The sequence below is a fragment of the Tamandua tetradactyla genome, chromosome 20 (genome assembly GCF_023851605.1).
Source record: "Tamandua tetradactyla isolate mTamTet1 chromosome 20, mTamTet1.pri, whole genome shotgun sequence".
Taxonomy (NCBI): domain Eukaryota; kingdom Metazoa; phylum Chordata; class Mammalia; order Pilosa; family Myrmecophagidae; genus Tamandua; species Tamandua tetradactyla.
Window position 1 is genome coordinate 11299376 of NC_135346.1, and position 26373 is coordinate 11325748.

General features: G+C 36.4%; 1 protein-coding gene across 3 annotated transcripts in view; it reads left to right on the forward strand.

Moving 5' to 3' along the window:
- The window catches only part of RAD50 (RAD50 double strand break repair protein), a 286023-nt gene that overhangs the window by 254259 nt on the left and 5391 nt on the right, over positions 1-26373 (forward strand). For 2 of the 3 annotated variants that reach the window (XM_077138398.1, XM_077138397.1), the window contains exons 22-23: positions 24763-24848; positions 25387-25529. In XM_077138398.1, coding sequence (XP_076994513.1) covers positions 24763-24848; positions 25387-25529 — 229 coding nt within the window. Of the gene's footprint in view, positions 1-17515; positions 19870-24762; positions 24849-25386; positions 25530-26373 lie in introns of those variants that run through there. The other variant, XM_077138399.1, reaches the window with a different exon arrangement.

Here is a 26373-nt window from a genome sequence, read left to right on the forward strand (position 1 = left end):
ATTCCTTTTCACTGATGTACACAATTCCATTGTGGGAACATATCGCATTGTTTCCATTCTTTTACAAAATACAGATAAATTGTTTTCCAAAGTAGTTTTACTAGTTTTACATCATTCCACTATATGACAATTTTCTTTGATGCATCTTGATTTTGTCAGTTTCTTAATTTTTCCAAAACTATTGAGTTTAAAATGTTGAATCATTCTGGTCTTCATTTGCAGTACCTTGATTTCTAATGATGTTGAACTTTTTTTCATACGTTTGTGAGTGTATTGTTTCCTCTTCTATGAAATGCTTGTTTATACCTTTTGCCCATTTTTATGTATTTGTTTCTTTTTTATTGATGTATAGCTGTATTTTATCTTTTCTGCATTTTGATTCTGTTTCATTTATTTGTATTATAAATATCTGCTTAAGCTTTATATATTCTTTTTACTTTATTTATTGTGTCTTTTGATGACAGGAGGCTTGCTTTTATAGTTGAATTTATCAATCTTTTCTTATTTAAGAAATCCTTTCTTCTTTATTTTCTTTTAAAGTTTTAAAGTTTTGCTTTTAACATTTAAGTATCTACTCTGGAATTGAATTTATGTGTATACTACATTTTGTTTATCCATTCATCTTTTGATGGACATGGGCTTTTTTATCCTCTTGGCTGCTGTGAATTATAATAATGCTACATATGAATAAAATCTATTCGAATCTCAGTTTTCAATTCTTCAGGTAGACTGTATATCTAGGATTGCTGGGTCATATTGTTTAATTTTTTTTTAATTTTTAATTAAAAATAATTTTCTTTTGAAATGCTGTCAAACTTCTAAGACAGTCACAAAAATAATACAGTCCCCTTACAGAGACGGGAGCTTACTCCTCCCTGTAAACCCATATCTACCATTTCACCACCATATCATTCTATTCATCAATTTATCCATCTACCTGTCTGTCTTTTTATTTATCAATCCATTGCTGAACACTTCTGTGTAGGTTGTAGGTTGTATACATCATGCTCCCTGAACACTTCATACTGCCATGTACACTTCCTAAGAACTAGGATATTCACTTGTTATTTTAGTTTGCTAAAGCTGCCAGAATGCAGTATACCAGAAATGGAATGTCTTTTTAAAAAGGAATTTATTAAGTTGCAAGTATATAGTTTTAAGGCCATGAAAATGTACAAATTAAAGCAGCAAAAAGAAGTTACCTTCATTCAAGAAAGGGGTTTTGCCATCTGGAACATCTCTGTCAGCTGGGAAGGCACATGGCATTCCTATGTGCTAGCTTTCTCACCTAGCTTCTCATTTCAGAAGGATTCCCTTGGGGTGTTTTCCTTCTGCATCTCCAGTGTTCCCTGTGTGGACTCTAAAGCTTTTTCCAAAATGATTCTCTCTTAAAAGACTCTAGTAAGCAACTCCACATCTCCATGGAAACCACCTAATCAAAAGTTACCATCCCCATTTATCTCCATGGAAACAATAAAGAAGCTCCCACCCAGCAATATTGAGTGAGGATTAAAGAACATGGCTTTTCTGTGGTACACATCACTTTCAAATCGGTACACTTAATGAATCTACCTTAAGTGCAGTTATCAAGTCTGAGAAATTTGACATTGATATAAAGCTTACTCTATATTTTCCAGTTTTCTCATATGTTCCAATAATGTCTTCCTGAGCCTTCAGTCCACCCTTGTTAGGGCCCATTCAGGATCATATATTGCCTTTAATTATCTGTTTCTTTAGTTGCTCTTTTTTCTTTCTTTCTTTTAGTTGTTGGAAAATACATACATCAAACTTTCCCAACTCAACCACTCGCAAACATGCTATAGAGTGGGATTAATCACATTCACTAAAACTCGCCCATCTTAGCAAATAGAATTTTAAACTTTTGTTCCTGTGGTCTTCATCTTTGTTAGATTCCTTTTCATAATTTCCATCTGTCTTTTAATATTCTCTGTGTGTTCTTTTTTTTCCTTTCATTTCAATTTTCTTTAGTTCTTTGTCCATGGTTTCTTTAGTTCTTTAAGCATATTTATGCATTAATTCCCCTTTCCTCCTGTCCTATGCCTCTGAGAACCTGTATTCTTGATTTCTGTCTCTGTGAACTTACGTATTTTCCAGGGTTTTTTGAAGTTACTATAGGACTGGAGTTTACCCTCTTAAATCTATAACACTCTTGTTTGCTTTGACACCAACTTAATTTCAGTAGTCTATACAAGCTATGCTCCTGTACTCCATCCTGACAGTTATATGTAGCTCTTGTCACAAATTACTTGTTTTTATGAGTCTAAAACCACTGATTTATCATTGCATTTTATGTATTAGCTTTATTTAATTTATTAATTAAAAAAATTAAGAACAAAAATATTAACATACCATTCCATTCTACATATATAATCAGTAATTCTCAATATCATCACATAGTTGCATATTCATCATTTCTTAGAATATTTGCATCAATTCAGAAAAAAATAAAAAGACAACCAAAAAAGAAAACGATAACAGAAAAAAAAAAGATTATACATACCATACCCCTTACCCGTCACTTTCATTTATCATTAGCATTTCAAACTAAATTTATTTTAACATTTGTTCCCCCTATTACTTATTTTTATTCCATATGTTCTACTCGTCTGTTGACAAGGTAGATAAAAGGAGCATCAGATGAAGGTTTTCACAATGACACAGTCACATTGTGAACGCTATATCATTATTCAATCATCATCAAGAAACATGGCTACTAGAACACAGCTCTACATTTTCAGGCAGTTCCCTCCATCCTCTCCACTACATCTTGAATAACAAGGTGATATCTACTTAATGCATAAGAGTAACCTCCAGGATAACCTCTCAACTCTGTTTGAAATCTCTCAGCCATTGACACTTTGTCTCATTTCACCCTTCCCCCTTTTGGTCGAGAAGGTTTTCTTAATCCCTTGATGCTGAGTCTCAGCTCATTCTAGAATTTGTGTCCCATGTTGCCAGGAAGGTCCACATCCCTGGGAGTCATGTCCCACATAGACAGGGGGAGGGTGGTGAGTTTGCTTGTTGTGTTGGCTGGAGAGAGAGGCCATATCTGAGCAACAAAAGAGGTTCTCTTGGGGATGACTCTTAGGCCTAAATTTTAAGTAGACTTGACCTATCCTTTGCAGGGTTAAGTTTCATATGAACAAACCCCTAGACTTGGGGCTCAGCCTATAGCTTTGGTTGTCCACACTGCTTGTGAGAATATCAAGAATTCAACTTGGGGAAGTTGAATTTCTCCCCGTTCTCACCATTCCCCAAAGGGGACTTTGCAAATACTTTTCCACTCACTGATCAAATCACTCTGGGGTTCATCGGGGCATCACTCTGGACAAACCAACAAAATCTCATGTCCTACCCAAGATTCCAGGTACTTATGGTGTTCAATCAAGGTATCAACATAAGTTATGTTAGGAGATGCACTAGGCAAAATATAAATTTTGTACCAAATAAATATTTTTTGCTTTAGTCTCACACATAGGTTGAAATTTTAAAATATTAATTACCATCTGTTTTCAGCACCCTGCAGTAATGACTTTCCTTTGTTCTTCCTCATGCACAAACATTTTTAAAATTTGTACATTTAGTCGCTATCATATACTCTAGGCATTCCTAGATTTTACCATCTCAATCTTTATCGTCTTTCTTTCTGATTTCATTTGTGCCCCACCCCTCCTCCCTCTATCATTCTCACATGCAGCTTCATTTAGCGTTTTAACATAGTTGTATTACAGTTAGGTAATATTGTGCTGTCCATTTCTGAGTTTTTACAATCAGTCCTGTTGCACAATCTGTATCCCTTCAACTCCATTTACCCAGTATCTTACCCTATTTCTATCTCCTGATGGTCTCTGTTACCAACGAAATATTCCAAGTTTATTCACTAATTCAGTTCATATCAGTGATACCATACTCAGCATAATGTCCTCAAGGTCCATCCGTGTTGTTACATACTTCATAACTTTATTCTGTCTTAAAGCTACATAATATTCCATCGTATGTATATACCACAGTTTGTTTAGCCACTCTTCTGTTGACAGATATTTTGGCTGTTTCCATCTCTTTGCAATTGTAAATAATGCTGCTATAAACATTGGTGTGCAAATGTCCGTTTGTGTCTTTGCCCTTAGTCCTTGGAGTAGATGCCTAGCAATGGTATTGCCGGGTCACCACCAAACTGCCTTCCACAGCGGTTGCACCATTTGACATTCCCACCAACAGTGAATCAGTGTGCCTCTTTCTCCACATCCTCTCCAGCACTTGTCATTTTCTGTTTCGTTGATAATGGCCATTCTGGTGGGTGTGAGATGATATCTCATTGTGGTTTTGATTTGCATTTCTCTAATGGCAAGGAAGTTGAGCATCTCTTCCTGTGCCTTTTGGCCATTTGCATTTCCTCTTCTGAGAAGCGTCCAAGTCTTTTTCCCATTTTGAAATTGGATTGGCTGTCTTTTTGTTGTTGAGTTGAATAATCTCTTTATAAATTCTGGATACTAGACCTTTATCTGATATGTCGTTTCCAAATATTGTCTCCCATTATGTCTTTTTACTTTCTTGATGAAGTTCTTTGATGTGCAAAAGTGTTTAATTTTGAGGAGTTCCCATTTATTTATTTATTTCTTCAGTGCTGTTGCTTTGGGTGTAAGGTCTACAAAACCACCTCCAAGTATAAGATTTATAAGATATTTCCCTACATTTTTCCCTGTTTTATGGTCTTAGACCTAATGTTTAGATCTTTGATCCATTTTGAGTTAACTTTTGTATAGGGTGTGAGATATGGGTCCTCTTTCATTCTTTTGCATGTGGATATCCAGTTCTCTAGGCACCATTTATTGAAGAGAGTGTTCTGTCCCAGGTAAATTGGCTTGACTGCCTTATCAAAGATCAATTGTCCATAAATGAGAGGGTCTATATCTGAACACTGTATTCGATTCCATTGGTCAATATATCTATCTTTATGCCAGTACCATGCTGTTTTGACCACTGTAGCTTCATAATATGCCTTAAAATCAGGCAGCATGAGACCTCCAGCTTCATTTTTTTAACTCAGTATACGTTTAGCAATTCGGGGCACCCTGCCCTTCCAGATAAATTTGATGATTGGTTTTTCTATTTCTGAAAAGTAAGTTTTGGGGATTTTAATTGGTATTGCATTGAATCTGTAAATCAATTTAGGTAGAATTGACATCTTAACTATGTTTAGTCTTCCAATCCATGAACACGGTATGCCCTTCCATCTATTTAGGTCTTCTGTGATTTCTTTTAACAATTTCTTGTAGTTTTCTTTGTATAGGTCTTTTGTCTGTTTAAATTTATTCCTAAATATTTTACTCTTTTGGTTACAATTATAAATGGAATTCGTTTCTTGATTTCCCCCTCAGATTGTTCATTACTAGAGTATAGAAACACTACAGATTTTTGAGTGTTGGTCTTGTAACCTGCCACTCTGCTGTACTCATTTATTAGCTCTAGTAGTTTTGCTGTGGATTTTTCAGGGTTTTCAACATATAGTATCATATCATCTGCAAACAATGAGAGTTTTACTTCTTCCTTTCCAATTTTGGTGCCCTGTATTTCTTTTTCTTGTCTAATTGCTCTGACTAGAACTTCCAACACAGTGTTGAATAACAGTGGTGATAGTGGACATCCTTGTCTTGTTCCTGATCTTAGGGGGAAAGTTTTCGGTTCTTCCCCACTGAGGATGATGTTAGCTGTGGGTTTTTCATATATTCCCTTCATCATTTTAAGGAAGTTCCCTTCTGTTCCTATCCGTTGAAGTGTTTTCAACAGGAAAGGATGTTGAATTTTGGCAGATGACTTCTCTGCATCAATCAAGATGATCATGTGATTTTTCTGCTTTGATTTGTTGATATGATGTATTACATTAATTGATTTTCTTATGTTGAGCCATTCTTGCATACCTGGGATGAATCTTACTTGGTCATGATGTATAATTCTTTTAATGTGTTGCTGGATTCGATTTGCTAGAATTTTGTGGAGGATTTTTGCATCTATATTCATTAGAGAGATTGGCCTGTAGTTTTCTTTTTCTGTAATATCTTTGTCTGGCTTTGGTATCAGGGTGATGTTGACTTTGTAAAATGAATTTTAGATAGCTTTCCCTCCTCTTCAATTTTTTTGAAGAATTTGAGCAGGATTAGTACTAATGCTTTCTGGAATGTTTGATAGAATTCACATGTGAAGCCACCTGGTCCTATACTTTTCTCTTTGGGAAGCTTCTTAATGACTGATTCAGTTTCTTTACTTGTGAAAGGTTTGTTGAGGTCATCTGTTTCTTCTAGAGTCAAAGTTGGTTGTTCATGCCTTTCTAGGAAGTTTTCCATTTCATCTATATTGTTGTATTTATTGGCATAAAGTTGTTCATAGTATCCTGTCATTACTTCATTTATTTCTGTGGGGTCAGTGGTTTTGTCTCCTCTTCCATTTCTGATCTTATTTATTTGCATCCTGTCTCTTCTTCTTTTTGTCAGTCTTGCTAAGGGTCCATCAATCTTATTGATTTTCTCATAGAACCAGCTTCTGGTTTTATTGATTTTCTCAATTGTTTTCATGTTCTCAATTTCATTTATTTCTGCTCTAATCTTTGTTATTTCTTTCTTTTTGCTTGCTTTCGGGTTAGTTTGCTGTTCTTTCTCTAGTTCTTCCAAGTGGATAGTTAATTCCTCAATTTTTGCCCTTTCTTGATTTTTGATATGGGCATTTAGGGCAATAAATTTCCCTCTTAGCACTGCTTTTGCTGCATCCCATAAGTTTTGATATGTTGTGTTTTCATTTTCATTTGCCGCGAGATATTTACTGATTTCTCCTGTAATTTCTTCCTTGACCCATTGGTTGTTTAAGAGTGTGTTGTTGAGCCTCCACATATTTGTGAATTTTCTGGCGCTCTGCCTATTATTCATTTCCAACTTCATTCCTTTATGATCTGAGAAAGTAGTTTGTATGATTTCAATCTTTTTAAATTTTTTAAGACTTGGTTTCTGACCCAACATATGGTCTGTCTTTGAGAATTGATCCATGAGAACTTGAGAAAAAAATGTATCCTGCTGTTGTGGGGTGTAATGTTCTATAAATGTCAGTTAAGTTTAGCTCATTTATTGTAATATTCAAATTCTCTGTTTCTTTATTGATCTTCTGTCTAGATGTTCTGTCCATTGATAAGAGTGGGGAATTGAAGTCTCCAGCTATTATGGTGGATGTGTCTATTTCTCTTTTCAGTGTTTGCAGTGTTTGCCACATGTATTTTGGAGCATTATGGTTTGGTGCATAAATATTTATGATTGTTATGTCGTTATGCTGAATTGTTCCTTTTATTAGTACATAGTATCCTTCTTTGTCTCTTTTAACTGTTTTACATTTGAAATCTAATTCGTTGGATATTGGTATAGCTACTCCTGCTCTTTTCTGATTGTTATTTGCATGAAATATCTTTTCCCAACCTTTCATTTTCAACCTGTGTTTATCTTTGGGTCTAAGATGTGTTTCCTATAGACAGCATATAGATGGGTCCTGTTTTTTCATTCATTCTGCCAGTCTATGTCTTTTGATTGGGGAGTTTAATCCATTAACATTTAGTGTTATTACTCTATGGGTAGTACTTTCTTCTACCATTTTGCCTTTTTGATTTTATATGTCCTATCTAATTTGCCTTCTTTTTATCGTTACTCTTAGTCTTCCTTTCTACACTCTTCTCCACACCTCTCTCTTGTGTCTTTTCGTATCTGTCTCTAGTGCTCCCTCTAGTATTTCTTGCAGAGCTAATCTCTTGGTTACAAATTCTCTCGGTGATTTTTGTCTGAAACTGCTTTAATTTCTCCCTCATTTTTGAAGGACAGTTTTGCTGGATATAGAATTCTTGGTTGGCAGTTTTTCTCTTTTAGTAATTTAAATGTATCATCCCACTGTCTTCTTGCCTCCATGGTTTCTGCTGAGAAATCTACACATAGTCTTATTGGGTTTCCCTTGTATGTGATGGATTGCTTTTCTCTTGCTGCTTTCAAGATCCTCTCTCTCTCTTTGACCTCTGACATTCTGATTAGTAAGTGTCTTGGAATACATCTATTTGGATCTATTCTCTTTGAGGTACGCTGCACTTCTTGGATCTGCAATTTTAAGTCTTTCATAAGAGTTAGGAAATTTTCAGTGATAATTTCCTCCATTAGTTTTTCTCCTCCTTTTCCCTTCTCTTCTCCTTCAGGGACACCCACAACATGTATATTCGTGCGCTTCATATTGTCATCCAATTTCCTGAGACCCTGGTCATATTTTTCCATATTTTTCCCTATAGTTTCTGTTTCTTGTCAGATTTCAGATGTTCCATCCTCCAGTTCACTAATCCTATCCTCTGCCTCTGGAAATCTACCATTGTAGGTTTCCATTGTTTTTTTCATCTCTTCTACCTTGCCTTTCATTCCCATAAGTTCTGTGATTTGTTTTTTTCAGACTTTCCATTTCTTCTTTTTGTTCATTCCTTGCCTTCTTCATATCCTCCCTCAATTCATTGATTTGGTTTTGGTTGAGGTTTTCCATGTCTGTTCGTATATTCTGAATAAATTGTTTCAACTCCTGTAGCTCATTTGAATTATTGGTTTGTTTCTTTGACCGGGCCATATCTTCAGTTTTCCTGGTGTGATTTGTTATTTTTTGCTGGTGTCTAGACATTTAATTACCTTAACTAATTTACTCTGGAGATTGCTTTCACTTCCTAGGGTTTTCTTGCTGGATGAATTTGTTGTCTATCTGTTCTTAAACATTCAGTTCAGCTTCTTCTGGATCTCTAGCTTTGGTTATGTTTAACATAGGAGAGTTTTTCAGTTCTTGTTTTTCTTGTTTTCTTGTTTTTGCCCTGCTTGTGTGGTGCCTTTCCCCAACACACACACCCTTAGAAGGGTCTGCATAGGCATTATAGACCCCAGCCAGGTTTTCCCAGACCAAACTGGCCTGCTATCAGGAGGAAAGAGTCACCTGCATCGGTTTTCCCTGAGGGTGAGACCCAGCAGGTTGAGAGACTTTCCTGTGAAGCCTCTGGGCTCTGTTTTTCTTCTCCTGCCCAGTATGTGGTGCCTGTCTGCCTGCAGGTCCCACCAGCATAAGATGATGCGGTACCTGTAACTTTGGCAGACTCTCCCTGCTGGGGGCATGGTGGAGACAGGGGAGAGGTTGTAGGTTGGTTTTAATGGCTTCAAATTACCAAGTCCTGGTGTCTGAATTCCTTGAAGGAGGGATTCCACCTGAGTTGGGCTTCACCCCTCTCCTGGGGAAGGCACAGGCTCAGACAAGCCCTGAAACAAGCTTGTTTCTGCCTATGCCTGGGGCAGTTGCAGCCTGAGAAGTCCTGCCGCTGAATCCAGAGGCAGTCTAGCCTTTGTAGAAATACAGCCACAAAAGCCTGTGTTTCCTTTTTTTTTTTTTCTTTTTCTGTCAGCCCTGCCTCCTTGGCACTCGGGCAATAATGAGCGACCTCCACTTTGACCAGGTTCACCTGAACTGGAGGCCTATTTTTAGTAGTCAGAATTTGTGAATTAATTCCACAATTGGCGTTTGATTGGGCTCAGCCTCTGCTGCTTCCTTTCCCCTCTAGGAGGCAGCCTGTGGGGGAGGGGCAGCCGCCGCGGCTTGGGGAACTCACGGTTCTGGGGAGGCTCACAGCTGGTCCAGACTGGGGTATGCTGTGTGTCTGGTCACCGATATGGCCCCAGGAGCTGTTCTGTACTGTTTCTGGTTATTTAGTAGTTGTTCTGGAGGACGAACTAAAACATGCATATTGCTAAGCGACCATCTTGGCCCCTCTTCTGTATTAGCTTTTTAGATCTGTAGGAATTAGAAAGTAGAATTATAAACAAAAATACCTATTTTACCCATATCATTGCTCTACTGGAGATCTTTATTCTTCATGAAGTTTTGATATATTTTCTATTATCATTTCCTTTCAACCTACAGAACTTTCTTTAATATCTCTAGTTGGTCTGTCTAGTGGTGACAGATTCCCTCAGCTTGTTTAACTGTTAATGTCTTAATCACTCTCATTTCTAGAACAATTTTGCTGAATGTAGAATTGCTTGGCAGTTTTTTTGCTCTCGCATTTTAAATGTCATCCCACTGCCTTCTTGCCTCCATAGTTTCCAATCAGAAATTGGCACTTAATTGTGTTAAGGCTCCCTTGTACATCACATGTTGTTTCTCTCTTGTGGCTTTCAAATTCTCTGTCTTTGCAGCTTTCAGATTCTCTGGTTTGGCAATTGGAAGTTTGATTATGATATGCCATGGCATGGGTCTTTTGGGGTTTATCCTGTTTGGAGTCTGTTGAACATCTTGGATGTGTAAATTTTTTATAAGGTTGGAAAGCTTTATTTGAAATTATTTAGCAGTAATATAAAGCATATAGTCTATAGTCCATTATTTTTTTGAATAGTCCCTGTTTCCCTTTCTTATTTTCTACTTCTGGGATTCACACTGTATTTGTATGCTTGATGGTGTCCCACAGGTTCCTCAAGCTCTATTCACTTTCCTTCATTCTTTCTTCCTTCTCTTCCTCAGACTGGATGATTTCAGTTGTCTGAACTCCAAGTTCATTGATTTTTCTACCAGCACCAAACTGCTGTTGTACCCCTCTAGGGAATTTTAAACTTTAGTTCCTGTGGTCTTCATCTTTGTTAGATTCCTTTTCATAATTTCCATCTCTCTATTGATATTCTCTGTGTGTTCTTTTTTTTTTTCTTTCTGATTTTCTTTAGTTCTTTGTGCATGGTTTCCTTTAGTTCTTTAAGCATATTTAAGACTTTTTTTTTCTTTTTAAGTCTTTGTTGGATGTGGTCCTCATTGATGATTTCTAATATTTGAATCTTCTCCCTTGCTTTGGCCATTGCTTCCTGTTTCTTTGTATGTTTTGTAATATTTTGATGAAACGTGAACATGTTCATATTTTAATTTGTTACTAATCAGCATAAAACTCTGAGGCATCTGTTCCTTAAGCTTATATCCAGCTAATGATTTCCTTCAATGAGTTCTCCTTGAATGCTAGAAGCTAACAAGAAAGAAGAAAAAAGAAAACAAATTTCCCAGTCTTCTGGATTATCTTATGAATCGTGTTCCTTTAGAATTTATCTATACAATGATTTCAGAGAACAGCTCAAAGCCAGAGTGTAGGGGCCACCTTGATCCTTTCTACACATATATCTTGTCTTGGACATATGCATGTGGCCATAGAATCCCCCTGTTTACATGGACATGAATGTCCCATCTTCCCTAGGAAAGTTTCCTCACAGTTTCAGGCACTGCACTGCATATTGTATAGCCAGCAATCCCTATTTCCAAGCAGCCTCTTGACTAGAAAACAGTTAGGTGCCTTCTGTGTGTGCAACAAGTTCTGTGACAGAGAGTATGCTTTAAGTGTCCCTTTTCAGTCCCTCAGGCCACCAACAGACAGATTGCGCCAGGCATACATGCATCCAAGAGCTACTCTGTTCCCTCCGGAACTTAGACTTGGTATCCACAGACCAGCTCCACCGCAAGCTGGTGAGGGAGGGTCCAGCCAGGGTACCATGCAATCCTGTTGTTTTAAAGCTTTTTTCTTGTTTCAGTGTTTGTCCTATTACTAGTTCTTTGTTTTCTGGAGCTTTGCGAAAGATGTTTCTGCCATTTTTTGCTGGTTCAAAGTTTCTGGGTGGGAGGGCACTCTGAAGTGTCTCACTCTAATCTTAATCAGGTCAACAATGTTTTTTCACAAACCTTCCAGATGATTCTGATGTACACTGAAGTTTTGAAAACCATGGTTCTAATGTGAATCGCTTTATCTTTGTCCTAAACACTGATTATCTTCTCTCTTCAGTGTTTCTAATATCTGTTACTTTAGTTTTACTTTTTTTTTGTCATCCCAATTGTAGTAATTGTTGTGGTTTCAAAGTCAGTGCTTATTTGGATAAACCAATTTCTCTATTCCCTATTTCTTCTTAAATCCCATTTCTTTCTTCTGTGTTCATTTTCCTTCTTTCTGAAGGAACATCCTTTAATAGTTTTTTAAGTGAGGGACTATTAGGGGTAACTCTCTGTTAGTCTTTATAAAGTCTTTGCCCTCAGTCTTGATATTTTAGGTGAGGATAGCATTCTAGATTGGCAGTTATTTTGTCTTAGCACTTTGAAAATATTTCATTTTGTCCTGGCCTCTGTGGTTGCTACTGAAAAATAATTCTGATATTCCTGTGAATTCCTTTGAGGTGATCTGCCATTTTTTCTCTGGTTCTTTTACTGTTTTTCCTTTGTTGCTTCTGCTCTGTAGTTTTATTACAGTGTATCTAGATGAAGGTTTATGTTTTGTTCTTCTCAAGAATATCAGTTTTGGAACATTCGCAGGCATTCTCTCTTCAAGTATTATCTTTTCCCCATTTCTCACTGTTCATTTCTTCTTGTCTCATTAGACATAAATCTACTCATCTTTTTCCTCCACATTGCTTAACTGCCTTGTATATATTGGGCTTTGGGTAACTTCCTCATAACTCTTTTCCAATGCACAAATTCTTTAGCTATATCTAATCTCCTTATATATATTTTTTACTTCATTGATTCTATTTTTAATTTCTGTAAGCTATATTTTGTCTTTTTTTCTAGAGAAATTCCCATTTTCTCATTATGTATTTTTTCTTAGTGTTTTGATTCCTTCTTTTGTCTTTACTCAGTTTAAATATACATATTTTATATTCTCTGTCAGATTATCATACTTTTATTTTTCATCTTTGGGAGTCTCTTTCTGCTGTTGTATGTGATGACTTTAGCCCTAATGAAGTTTGGCGTTTGTACTGTTGCTTTTTGTGTTTTATGTAATGTTAGATTTTCAGCTTATCTTTAGAAGTGCTTTTTTTAGTTCTATGAGAATCCCTTGTGACCCTCCACACAGCAATTTTGGTTTGCTTTTTTATCTGCTTGGATCTCCCCTGGCCTAGCTCTGTTTTTTATGTTATTGTCCAGTTTGGGAGGTTCTGAACTAGCCTTATAATATAACATTGAACCCCAACCCTATGTAAGGCATTTTCCCAGGAGTTCAAAATCTTAGTGAGACTAACTTATTTTCTCCTCTTTCACTGAAGATTGATGGTACAACTCTCAGTTTTTGTATTGGGAGTCACCTTACCTGGGCCCAATGCTTCATCTTCTGTCCTGATTAATATCCCAATCTCTAGGTTATAAAAATAATGCCCAAGTTTAGCTACAGTGTTAGATCACACACTGACCATTCAGGTTTTCAGGTCCATCTTTTTTTCTGTCATGTAGAAATTTGCCTTTCTTTCATATAAGCACAACTGTGAATTTCAAATAATTTTTGTTATGAATCTGTCTGATCTGATCTAGCTAACATTTCTAGGTATTTGTGGCAGGAGCATTTCTAGCTACCTTGGATTTTGTTTATTTGTTGTTTTTTCTGAAACTGAAAATATCTTCCTCTTCATTTTTCAGAGAGAACTACACAGATTGGTTCTCTTCTTTTTTAAGATTGCTGCTCATCAAACAGTACAGTCAACACACCAGCTTTAGCAGTGGTATTCACACACCAGTGTTCAGGAGGACAGGAGGATCCTGGCTTCAGTGTGAGGACCCTTTCAGTTAATAATGATCTAACGAAGGTAGCCCCAGAATCACTAGCTGTAACTTTGGCATGTACAGGTTTTAGGAAGTATTTATAATGAAATTTAGAAATGAGGCAATTATTTTAATGTTAGTTTTTTTTAAAAAAAAGAATTAAGATTTTTGTTGTGCTAAGTTTAACATGTAAAAATGAGTCTTTGAAGGTTATTCCATGGACACAGTATTTTTTATCCTCTTTCATTGTGAATGGATAAGTTAGCATTAAGTGCTCCCTGGATCCAGGAAAATTCCTGGAATTGTAAGCCAACACCAAGTGGGATCTTCATTGTCTTCTATTCTGCTTGAATGTTGATGTCCCTCCTAGATACATGCATTCTCTCCTAGATTAGTGCCACCAACTTGAAGTTAGTCTGGGAATTTGAGTTTTTGAAACAAAAGCATATGCAAGGTTTATTATTAAAGATCTGGTAAACTAAACTGCACATACACATTCTTTTTTCTTTCTTTTCTTTTTTTCTCCTTTCCACAACTCTTTAGTCTTCCCACCTACCTCATATATGACTTTAGGAGGCTTTTTACATTTTTCATTTTTTTAGCAACAAACACTGTGTATCCAAAAGACTTACTGTCAGACACTTATTGAGCACAAAAGAATGGAAAACCCAATCCTTGCCAGCAAGGACAATATAAGTTATTTGAAAAGCCAAGAATCAAAATAGATTTTTATGACCAAAAACCTGTAGGCAAAAAAAAAAAAAAAACACTTAAAATTGGTTGTGATGAGGAAATAGACCTGAGTATGATCAAGTAGGACGTTGAATGTTGTGTAAATGTTGATAAATTTTATATTTTTGAAGCCTCAAAAATCCATTAAAAATGGTTTAAAATAATTGTCTCCAATGACTGCCTGAATTCGTATCACACTGTTGACTCTTAAAATTAAACACCCTTGGATGGTGCAACAGTGGCTCAGTGGCAGAATTCTCACCTGCCATGCTGTCATGGTCCATTCTTTAATGGAAATTCTTAAACTCTGTTCCTTAATACTAACTACTTTAGACCTTTTCTACAGGAAGATGAGGAAATGGCATTTAAGCTGGGACCTCATTGATGAGAGGTAGCAAGATAGGCAAAATTCAGGGATGCCAGTGTTCTAGATGGAGAAAAAAGCTAACAAAGAGGCCTGAGATCAGTGTGAACAGGTGGTGTTCAAGAAATAGGAAGACAACAAGTATGGTTAAAGTATGGTGGTCAAGAGAGTGAGAGGTGTGGACTAGGAGACCTGGGTTCGATTCCCAGAGCCTGCCCATGCCAAAAAAAAAAAAGGTATAAAAATAGCACTCTCAGTTTTTATTTCCCCATCTACAGCATGGAAATAAAAAAACAAAAATCTGTAATTGAATCCAATATAGAGTAAGCATTTTAAGGGAAATGCAGAGGCCATTTATCTTTGTCATGGTCCATTCTTTAATGGAAATTCTTAAACTCTGTTCCTTAATAGCACTAAGTAACTGAATTTTATAAGAAAAGGAAGTTATCTTTTATTTCTATTTAAATATCTTTGAAATTAAATTTCCTGAGGGTAGAGACTGTACAGAGGAGAAGCTGATAATAATTTGAATACCTGTTATATGCTAGGCATAATCTAATTTAATTCTTGCTTCATCTCTCAAGGACAAGTATTTATCAGACAGACTAAATAGTCTGCCCAGGATCACCAGCTAAATGGTAAGAGATAAAATTAGATCTCAAAACTAAAGCCACACTTCTACTATGCCATGCTGCTACCATAGTGGCCCTTATTGTTTAACCTTTAAAAAGTTAATATTTATAGAAAGGTATTTTTTTAATTGTTACATAACTCACATTCCTAATTTAGAGTATGAGTATTAGGAATTCATGAAATGCTTGGTACTGTACTAGGTACTAAGTATACAGGGATAAAGAAAAAAATTAAGAAATATATTAATAAACAAGAAAATTGCAAATAGCGGTAGATGCTATAATGAAATTATATGAGAGTAACTGTGGCACTACTTTAGACCTTTTCTACAGGAAGATGAGGAAATGGCATTTAAGCTGGGACCTCATTGATGAGAGGTAGCAAGATAGGCAAAATTCAGGGATGCCAGTGTTCTAGATGGAGAGAAAAGCTAACAAAGAGGCCTGAGATCAGTGTGAACAGGTGGTGTTCAAGAAATAGGAAGACAACAAGTATGGTTAAAGTATGGTGGTCAAGAGAGTAAGAGGTGTGAGAGTGAGAGTTTCCAGAGGTAAGTGTGTTGTGAAACCCTAGTGAGTTTTAAGCATTATATAATATATATATTTATTGTATTAATAACTTCCTATTAATATAATAGGAAGTAATATAATCTGATTTATATTTTTAAAAGATCTCAGTGACTGCTGTATGAAGAATGGATTTTAGGGGGCTATGAGTACAAGCAAGGAGACTGTTGTAGTAACCCAGGAAATGGTGGAGCATTGGACTAGGATAATAGCGGTGAAAATAGAAGTAGATGAACTCAGGCTTTGTTTTGGAGGTAAAGTGATAGGTCTTACTTCTGAATTGAATGTACAGAGGTGGGAAAAGGAAAAAAAAGAATCAAAGATTACTCCTACATATTTTTTACTTGAGCAACAGGATGTCTGGGGAGCAAGTTGCCATCACTGAAATGGTCAGGATTTGGAAGGGAAAATCAAGCATTCTGTTTGGGGCACTTCAAGTTTGAGTTGCCTGTAGACTTTTAAGTGGAGATGTCAAGCAGGCAGTTGGATATACAATGTAGAGTTTAGAATTCAGGGGCGGTATAAAGTCATCAGCATATATGTGCTACTTAAAGCCATGGAATGAGATTACATAATGGAATGACTATAGATAGAAAAGAGAAGATTCTCAAGACTTATTATGTTTACAAATCCAATGAAGAAGCAGCTGCTGAGAAGGGGGAAAAATTTTAAGTGCAGTATTTTGAAAATTAAGTGAAGAAAGTATTTCAGGAACCTAATGCTATTGAGGGGTCTAATAAGATGAGTACTAAGAAGTAGCCCGTGAATATGACAAACTGGAGGTTGCTGATGACTTGGAGGATCATTCTCATTGGCTGGTCATAACTGAAGTCTGGTTGATGAGGAGAAAATAGGTGGTAAGAAATGGAGACAGTGAGTATAGATAACTGCTGTAAAAAGTTCTACTGTGGAGGAAAGCAGAAAAATGGGGTGATAGCTAAATTACTGAGGGGTCAGGTTAGGTAGATAGGTTTTGTTTGTTTTGAATTTTACTGCAAGTATCCTGCTGCTGTGCAAGTTCAGCTCTTCCTTTTAGTATACTAACTTACAGACCTGGAGTTTCATATTTAGCTAAATAGAAAACCATACCCATGAGCCCTCCAGCTATCCCTGAGAGCTAGTGATAGCAGGAACAAGAAGAATTTCACATAAGATATATGTTCATCCAAAGATTCCTGCTCTGTCCTCTCTCATGAGGCTCTGTGAAGACAGGAATGTTATATACCTTGTCCCTCCTTCAAACTGTGCACAGTCTTAAGGGGGAAACCATAGTTAGTGCTCCACAGTCTGTATGGAAGGGTATTCCATCAGAGCAAAGTACCTAAATCACAAAGGCATCATACTGAACAGGATGAGGGCATGCAAGGGGATTTGATGGGGCCAGCCACGGACCTAGTTATATGTTTGTGACATGTGGGGTGCTGGGGGGAAAGAGAGGAGAGCGGATGCGGAGGTGCTTTCCAGCAATTTATGCTTGCTGTTTACTGGGTTCAGTTATCTGGTAATCAAATGGATTCTTCTAAATAAGAAGAAAAGAAGTGGTATAGATTTCCCAAAAATGGGCCTTTGTTTGCAAACTGCTTGTTAACGGTGGCTTCTCTAATGTCTTCTTAAGGTTTAAACTACGAACCCTAAATTTGTCTTCTCACCTTGAAGTAAGTAAAGTCCAAAATTTCCCTTATTGTTTCAGCTCTTAAAATGAAGCGTGCAGTCAGTGTAATGGTTGCATTCAGCTGTCTATTTAAGGAAACACAGGAAATTAGCAGTGCATTTTCAAGAAAAGCTGATTACCATCTGTTATTAGTAATCATCTAAAAGCATCACTGAATGTAAGCACAGCCAATGGTCAGAGACAGATTTACATTAGATGAGAAGGGAGAAAACATCCATTATATGGAATGTTTTATCTTCATACTGCTAGAATGTATGAATTAAAATTAAATGATTTTGAAATGTATCAGTCAGGTATGGTGTTCTACTGTGTGCCCAAAATGTTCCACTGTCATTTTTCCCAGGTGTGGAATGTTACATATTAGGTCACACTTCTGAAACTCAGTGGAAATACATAACTTTTACAGTTTTGCATCCAACTGTGTGGGAGGCTCTGAGTCCCTGCACTCAAGGAGAGCTTTGGGATGAAGGCTTATTCAGGGCTCACCTCTTGGCCACCCTTTCATGGATGCAGTACATTTTCATATCAGCCTCAGTAGCACCAAAAAAGCACCAGGGGAATTTCTACACTCACTGTAGTGTTTTTTAAACCAAATATTTTATCTTGGGTAATCATTGGGCTATTGCCTGAATTTAAAAAGCTGATATTCTGGAGTCCAATCAAAGGAAATTAGTTTAGATTTTTTTATTTTACCAAAATTTAAGGGCTTTATCCATGAAAAGGTCACTTTTCTTTTAAATGTGTAACTTAAATTGGGCAAATTAGGGATTTTGAGTTTTTGCTAAGTAATGAAAGTCACTGTGAGTTTGGAACATGATACTTAATACCATTTTCCTCATATGAGAGAACTTCCACTAACTCAAATGCAGGACTACAGGAAGTTCCCATAATAGGAAAAGTAATGTGAAAATGGATAACAATGCTCAGACATTTTTCATCAATCTTTAGATTTCAGAGTTTGGTAAAATTTTAAACTCAGGGATAAGAAAACTGTAGTTAGAGGTCGTCTTTTTCAAATAAAATCTTTTCTGTTTTTTTCCAACTTGGATAGTTTTCATTAATTTTTATTTTAAATAGTTTTAATTTTTATCTTTCTGAACTATTTACTTTTATTAGGAAATAAGGCACATATGTATTTGGTACTTCAGTTAATATTTTATTCAGTGAAATAATTGAAGACCTTGGGGAAATTTGGCTCAAGATTTGCCTTTATGGCATTTCTGATTGTGAGCATCAGTTCAGATTTTACAAAACAGTAGCTAACCTTCCTCGGTATTTGAGTCCTAGAGACTCAAATGAAAGAATGAAAGAGGAAAGAGCTGGCATTGGCCTATTTAGATAATATTTTCCCAACACCTTTAGATGCTTGTTCTGTAATGACTCCGTTTCAGGCCTTAAGTTCTCTGCTAGTAGCAAAGTTCTGAGATGATTAGAAAAGTGGCCCTCTGAGCAGCAGCAAGAACCCTGAGCTACTGTCCTGGGGAGAACTAGTATGCTGTTTCACTTGTGACATCAAGTTGGGACCCATGTTTGCTTAGGAAGAAAATAGCTCAGAGACTTATAGAAGCTTTTCGTTAAAGGCCCGGGTGTAAGAGGTAGTTGGACAACTTAGAATAGAAGAGAACAGTCATCTGAGTGCTGGAGCAGAAGCATGGTACAAACAGGGACCAAAGGACAGTAGTCAACCTGGCATTTAAAGGAAGTATTTGTGTAAAGAAGGACACGGACAGAAGCAGTTCCACTCACAAAACACCAATACGTCTTTTTGTCTCTGGCTTTGTGGTGCCTATTTTCAAATGGGAAATACGTTTGATGCTTGTCATTTGTGAGGATTTTATCCTAAGACTTACTGGACCACCAAAATTGTATATACCACTAAAGCCATTATAAAGAGCAGTAATTGTTATGGAAATTTTTAAGGAAATACTTCATGAGTATTTAAATACAAAACCAAAGTAATTTTATAAACTACCATTTTCTTAGATCTTAGATTTTTTTCCCCACTTTCTTTTAGGAACCAGTTTTCACAAAGAAGACATACCACTTCACATGAATTAGTATATGCATTTAACTGAATGACATGAGTTAGTATATGCATTTAACTGAATGATATGCATACTTGAGGCAGTTGGTTAGGATGATGTACCAGCCAGGTCACTACTTGCCCACAACAGTTTCCAGCCTCCTGACATTCAAATCTTTGTTTCACCAGAATGATATGGATCTTCAGTGTCATTCTTAAATAATAATTACCTGTAAAATCTAGGTGCTAAAATGTGTGGTAAGTTAATCTTTAGGTCAGTCTACACTCATCTCCTACAGGGTTCCCCCACAGTATATTGTTCCAGAGCTGCTTTCCTTTCATGGCCCCAGCCTAATTCAGGCCCTCCTTAATTCTCACCTTTATTATTATGGTGGCTTCACCCATCTCTTACCTCTTACCACACACATTCTCTCCCCCTCCCCTCCCCCATTAAACTTCTGTCAGGCTATCTTCCTAAAAAATAAGACTTATTCCTTCTAAAAAAAATTTTTTTTTATTGTACTAACATAAAATTTGCCATTTTAATCACTTTTACTGCCTTTTTTTTGCATGGTCAGGCACTGGGAATCAAACCTGGGTCTCAGCCTGGCAGGTGAGAATTCTGCCTGGTAAGCCACGTGGCCTACCCCATTTTAATCACTTTTAAGTGTACAGCTCAGTGGCATTATATTTACAGTGTTGGGTGACCATCACTACCATCCATTACCAAAACTTTTTCATCACCCCAATCAGAAACTCTACCTATTAAGCATTAACTCCCCATTTCCCATCCCCGTTTCTGGTAACATAATCTCCTTTCTGTCTCTGTGATATTTACTATTTCATATAAGGGAATCCCATTTATGTCTGGCTTTTGTTTAGCATGTTTTCAAGGTTCATCCATTTATAGTATCAGAACATCATTTTTTATGACTAAATAATATTCCATTGTCTGTATAACCACATTTTGTCTATCCATTCATCGGTCAATGGACAATTGGGTTGTTTACACCTTTTGGCTATTGTGAACAATGCTTCTGTGAATATTGGTGTTTAAGTAGCTGCTCAAGTCCCTGCTTTCCATTCTTTGGGGTATATACCTAAGAGTAGAATTGCCGAGTCTAACAGTGACCCTTATAATTTTAGGGAAGACTTCCTTCCCTATCTGGTCTTTCCCATTATATCTCTCACTACCTACTGTGTTCCAGCTGAACTGAATAATTTTGTTCTCCTAAGCTACTCCACATTTTCTTTCACTGTTTCTCCTCCTTGGAATATTACCTTGATGAGGCCCTTCCCAAATAGCTGTGACTTTTTCCTTCCTTTAATATTCTGTAATATTTTGTACCTCTTATCCGACTTAACTCATTCAGCCTTGTATTACAGATATTAATGCTTCCCCATACCCCATTACTATTCAGATAACTGAACACAGTTCAGGTTGGGTTCATGTTCATTTCCATATCAATGTGTAACACTTAAGTAATAGTTACATTAGTGACATCCTCATTCTCCTCACAATACATTTACATGTATAAACACGCGAGTAGATCTTTTTTTGTTTGTTTTTATGTGATGATATCACACTGTAGGTGTTTTTCTGTTACTTTTTTTCACTTCTATGATGAAAATCTTTTATGTTCATATGTTTAAGTACTTTGTTATTGTTATGACTACATAATATTTTATAAAATAGAGATCTTTTTTAATTAATAAAAAATTAGTTGAAAAAAATAGATATTATCTACTTTAATTACTCATGAGTGTATTAGAAAGCTTTTAAATGCTACTACAGATAATACTGCAGTGTATTTCTTCGCACACTTGTGCAGATATATCAGAAAGATAACTTCTTAGAAATGAAGTTACTGGCTAGGACAGAATATGCATTTTTTTACTTGCTAGTGCCAAATTGACTTCCAAAAATCCTTATGCAACTTATATACCCACCAGCAGTGTATGAAAATACCCATTTCTCCATGTCTGCATTTCATATTATCAGCCTTTTAAATTTTTGCCAATCCTGTTTTGGAGAAAAGTTCTCACTTTAATTTACATTTTTCCCTATTTACTATTGAGGTTAAATGTCTTTTCATATGTTGGTTATTTGTATTTCTTCTTTGAGAATTGTCTGTTCATATCTTTTTGCCAATTTTTCTGTTAGGTTGTGTTTTTCTTCATGATTTTGATCACCTTTTTCTAGATTCTGGAAATTAATTGTTTCCACATACGTTGCAAATATTTATTCCCAGTTTGTCAGTTGTCCTTTAACTTTGTAGTATCATTTATAACTTTAAACTTTTGGGTAGTCAAATCGTTAGACTTTTATTTATAGTTTCTTAATTCTGTACCTTAATTGGAAAGGCCTTCCCAACCCTGAAATTTTCTGGTAATTTTATTTTACTTTAGCTTTTAATATTTAAATTGATTTTGACTTTTATTTTGGCTTGTGATGAAGTGTAGTTATAATATTTTACTTTTTTTTTCCCTCTTTCCAACACTATTCAGTGCTTTTCCCACTGATTTGAAATGTCACTGTCATAAACCGAAAGTTCTATATTTATTTGGATTTTTCTGGATTTTCTCTTCTGTCCACCAGCATGTTTATTTATTCTTGCCCCAGTACCCTGACTTTGTTCTTCTGCATTGTTTCTTCAGTATGAACTTTACCTAATCAGTTTGTGGTTGTCATTAAAAAGGTTTTTATGTTTGTGGGTTTTTTTTTTTTAATTGAGATTTTTTTGTTTGTTTGTATTACATTTAGTTTATGGATTACTTGGGGGGAAATGGATATCTTTTCATTATTGAATCTACTGTTTTGGGCCCTGTAGTTTATCTTTCATATTTAATGAGATTTCTTTGGGGTTTTTGTTTTTGTTTTTAACATGGGCAGGCACCAGGAATCAAACCCTGATCTTCGGCATGGCAGACGAGAACTCTGCCTGCTGAGCCACCGTGGCCCACCCTGTCTTGTTCTTAATTTTAGGAGGAATGCTTCTATATATTTTTATGTTAAATTTGATGCTTGCTTTGGATATCTAATGAAGTCACTTTGTGAGATTAAGAAACTTAATTTCTATTCTTTACTTACTGAGGATTTTTTACAGAACTCCGAGTCAAAATTGTATCAAAATGTTTTTGTTTCTCTTTTAACTTAATGTTTCTCCTTGCTATGTAATAGTTTATAAACTTTGGAGCTAAGAGTACCTTGAAGATTTGATAGCATTCACTTATAAATCTGAGCCTGATGACTTGAAAAGGTGGAATTTTGACTGCCACATTCAAGAGCCACTTAATAGCCTAGCTACTTTTCTCTACTCTTAACACAAGTTAGTATGTTCATCTGCTCTCAATTTTCATAATGGTAAATGAAGATGATAAAACCTAATTCCTAGTATTGTTCTAAGGATTAAATGGCACAATGATTGCTTAGCATAAGGTAGATGCCCGTTAATAATATCCAGTATTATCACAGTATTTCCTCAAGTGTATTACTGTAGTTTACTTAATCATCCCCTATGCTGCATAGTGGTATTGTGAACTCCACACTGGAGAAAGAAAGAAGATAGAAAGGTAAGCTAATATTCCAGCCAGCAGCAGTAGGCAGCATCTCTGTCTGACAAGATTCCTTAGTGGGTCTGGATCTCTCTCAGGACCAGAGCTTTTCCCTGCAGTGCTACAACTCAGCAGACCTGTGTACCAGGCCGATATGCCACCACTGTTGTACAAGGATGCCAAGGCAGAGACCATGGACAGCCCTGCCTCACCTGGAGCTTTTTTCTCCACATTGGGAATGGTTGTTTGTTACTTATTGAGGATTTCTGACTCAAATAGAAAGATTGCTTTTTTAAAAAGTCCTTTGAAAAACCCAGGATAACGTATAAAGCTGTGGGAAACAGTCTTCACGTGATCAGTCCCAAGAACATCTGTGAATTTTGTTTTAGGTAAAATTTACAAACTTTGTCTCCATCCCTTCAAAAGGAACCTAAAATGTTAGGCTGAGATAGATGTTTAAAGTAGAAAATGGAGACTTGTATTCTCATCAACAAACAGAGTATGGTTTTTTTCCTATCTTTTCTACTTCAAACTCCTTCATCTGATATTTAAAATGTATTTATGTTGAGTCATTTCTTTCTCTTTTGCTGGTGAACCAGATCATGAAATGATTTTGCAGAGGCAGTAGCATTACGTTCAGTTTCTTTTTCTGTATATATCAGATAAGCCTGCAAATGGAAGTAAGTTCACCTCACATCCTTTGTTTAGTGATGGCAGTGATGTTGTCTTTTTATCACTAGTACAACATTTATTAGCTCATAAGCCAGCTTCCAGAGTACCTAAGGGCTTTTTTGATGAAAGATGGCTGTAGTAGAAACAGGGTTAGATTTTGACTGTCAGACCGTCTTTGTCTTTACAAACATTTCTTTCTTTCTTTGTAGAAAATGAAAAGGAGTTTTGGGGAGAGTGCCGTGACTAAATAGAACTTAATGCACATGTTTGGAATTAGAATTTCTAAATCTGCAATTAGGAGGGCAGAGGAAAAGTTAAGAGGTTCAGCTCGGCTTAAGCCTCTAAATCACCCTCTTTGAACCAAAGCTTATTTCTGGTTAGTAAAAAAAAATTCAGAAATCTAAAGAATAAAAGCATCAGAGGCTGACTTGTGGTAAACCTCATAGTAACAGAAGAGGGAAAAGGCAGCAGTTCCAGAGACTCTTCTGTCTCCTCATAGACAAACTTTGCTAACCATATCCTCCACGTACTCACTCATTGTTATCTGTTCAGCAGGTTTTCCTGTAACAGGTAGAGATCAGTGGAGACAGTTTCTCCAGAGTTATTATGGCCTAAGAAGAAGTCTACTAAAAATTACATTTTCCAGAATAGAAGTTTTTAAGTATTTTTAAGCGTTTATGTCATAGAAAATGAAAATGGAAAGGAGAATGTTCCTGGCAGTTTGCATTACTAGTCAAGCAGCAAGGTTTCATCTCATTTATTTTCTCCAGTTCTTATAAAAATTGAAGTTATTTCATATTTAATGTAATGTTATTTTGTTGTTGTTATGTATGTAACATATTACTATTTTATTATATTTATTTATAGATTTTTCATATTATAAAAAATATTTTCATCAATGATGTTTTTCCTTTAAAGTACCGATAACTTCTTTTTCCAGAGCAATAATGAAATTTCACAGTATGAAAATGGAAGAAATCAATAAAATTATTCGTGATCTTTGGCGAAGTACCTATCGTGGACAAGGTATTTAATAGGGTATCATGAATGCCCTTTCCAATAGGCTTGTCCCAGTTCTTCCCCCATGACTTTTCACTATGCCAGTATGACCTCCCTGGTAATACTGACCATGTTTTTGAGAGTTTTCTAAGAGTTCTTATCTTAACATCTTGTAGCAAGAAGAATATGCAAAGTTTACTGTTCCAAAGCCTGACAGGACTTACATATTTAGCTGTGGTACACATTATATTTAGCCAATGACATAATAGGTTCTGTTGAAGTACAGATAGGGAAAAGCCAAAGTATGATAAGACCAGTAGGAGGAAATTCTTAATAGGGGAACTAAGACAGTCACAACTGAGGCTAAAGGTTGGGGCATCTGGTTTGGTTCTGGTTAGGAGACCAGGTCTCCTGAATCCTCGTAGCCAGAGAAATAGTTTCCAGCCCAGCCAGGTTTCCCTGGAAATATCAGCCTCACATGTTCCTATACTTACTTGATATAATATTCGTAACTGACAAAAGTCTACAGAGTTTAGGTTCCTCTGAAATCTTCTTTCTGTGGCAGATATTGAATACATAGAAATTCGGTCTGATGCTGATGAAAACGTATCAGCTTCTGACAAAAGGCGGAATTACAACTATCGAGTGGTGATGCTAAAGGGAGACACAGCCTTGGATATGCGAGGACGATGCAGTGCCGGACAAAAGGCAGGTATCTCAAGAGCCTAGAGCCAGCTGTACACAGGGATTCGAAAGTGAGAAGTCAAGACCAACGTAGTAGAAGCACCCAAGGCTTCCACTGAATGGTGGGAATTTCCTTCTAGCTTTCCTTGCTGCCAGGTAGAGTGAATGAGGCTCAGCCACCATCATTATACTTCTAATACTAACCATCATTCTTGCATATTATGTCAGGAAGGCTTTTAGGAGAAGGGCTGGAAATGTTCACATGGGATAGGCTAAATGTAGAACAAATTCATTGTTTCATAGCGCTCCTTATCAGAATAGGTGTACCATATCATCACTTAGGAGATATACCACTATTTATGTGCATTAAGAAAGAAAAATACTAATTCTAAGATAAGATGCATCCTAATTTCAAAAAGGGTGTGGGGTGCGTTAGGATATGTTCTAGCATCAATGATATACATATTAGTAAACCATGATCCTAGGTTGGAACAGAAAAGGCATTACAATATGTAAGAGTCTGTTAGGGCAAACAGTCTTGATACGCACAGTTTCCACACGTTACCCCTCCCCCCCACTCCCAGCACACTCACATACAGGCTCAGGTGCTAGATCATGCCAACTGTCTGGCTCCAGGTGAGGCTTTGAGAGAAAAGCCTAAGTGAGATATGGAACACAGCAACAACCAGGAAGACAATAAGGTTTTAAAAGAGTCAAGAAAATAGGACCTGCATCCTTGGGGAAAAAGGCTGGGTCCTTTCAAGTTATCACAGATTCTTGGGCTTTCTCTTTCATGTTAAAAGCAGAAGATTATGTCTGATAACACCTATGGATGCTGATTTTCTTACCAAAATTTTTGAAGTGTAGA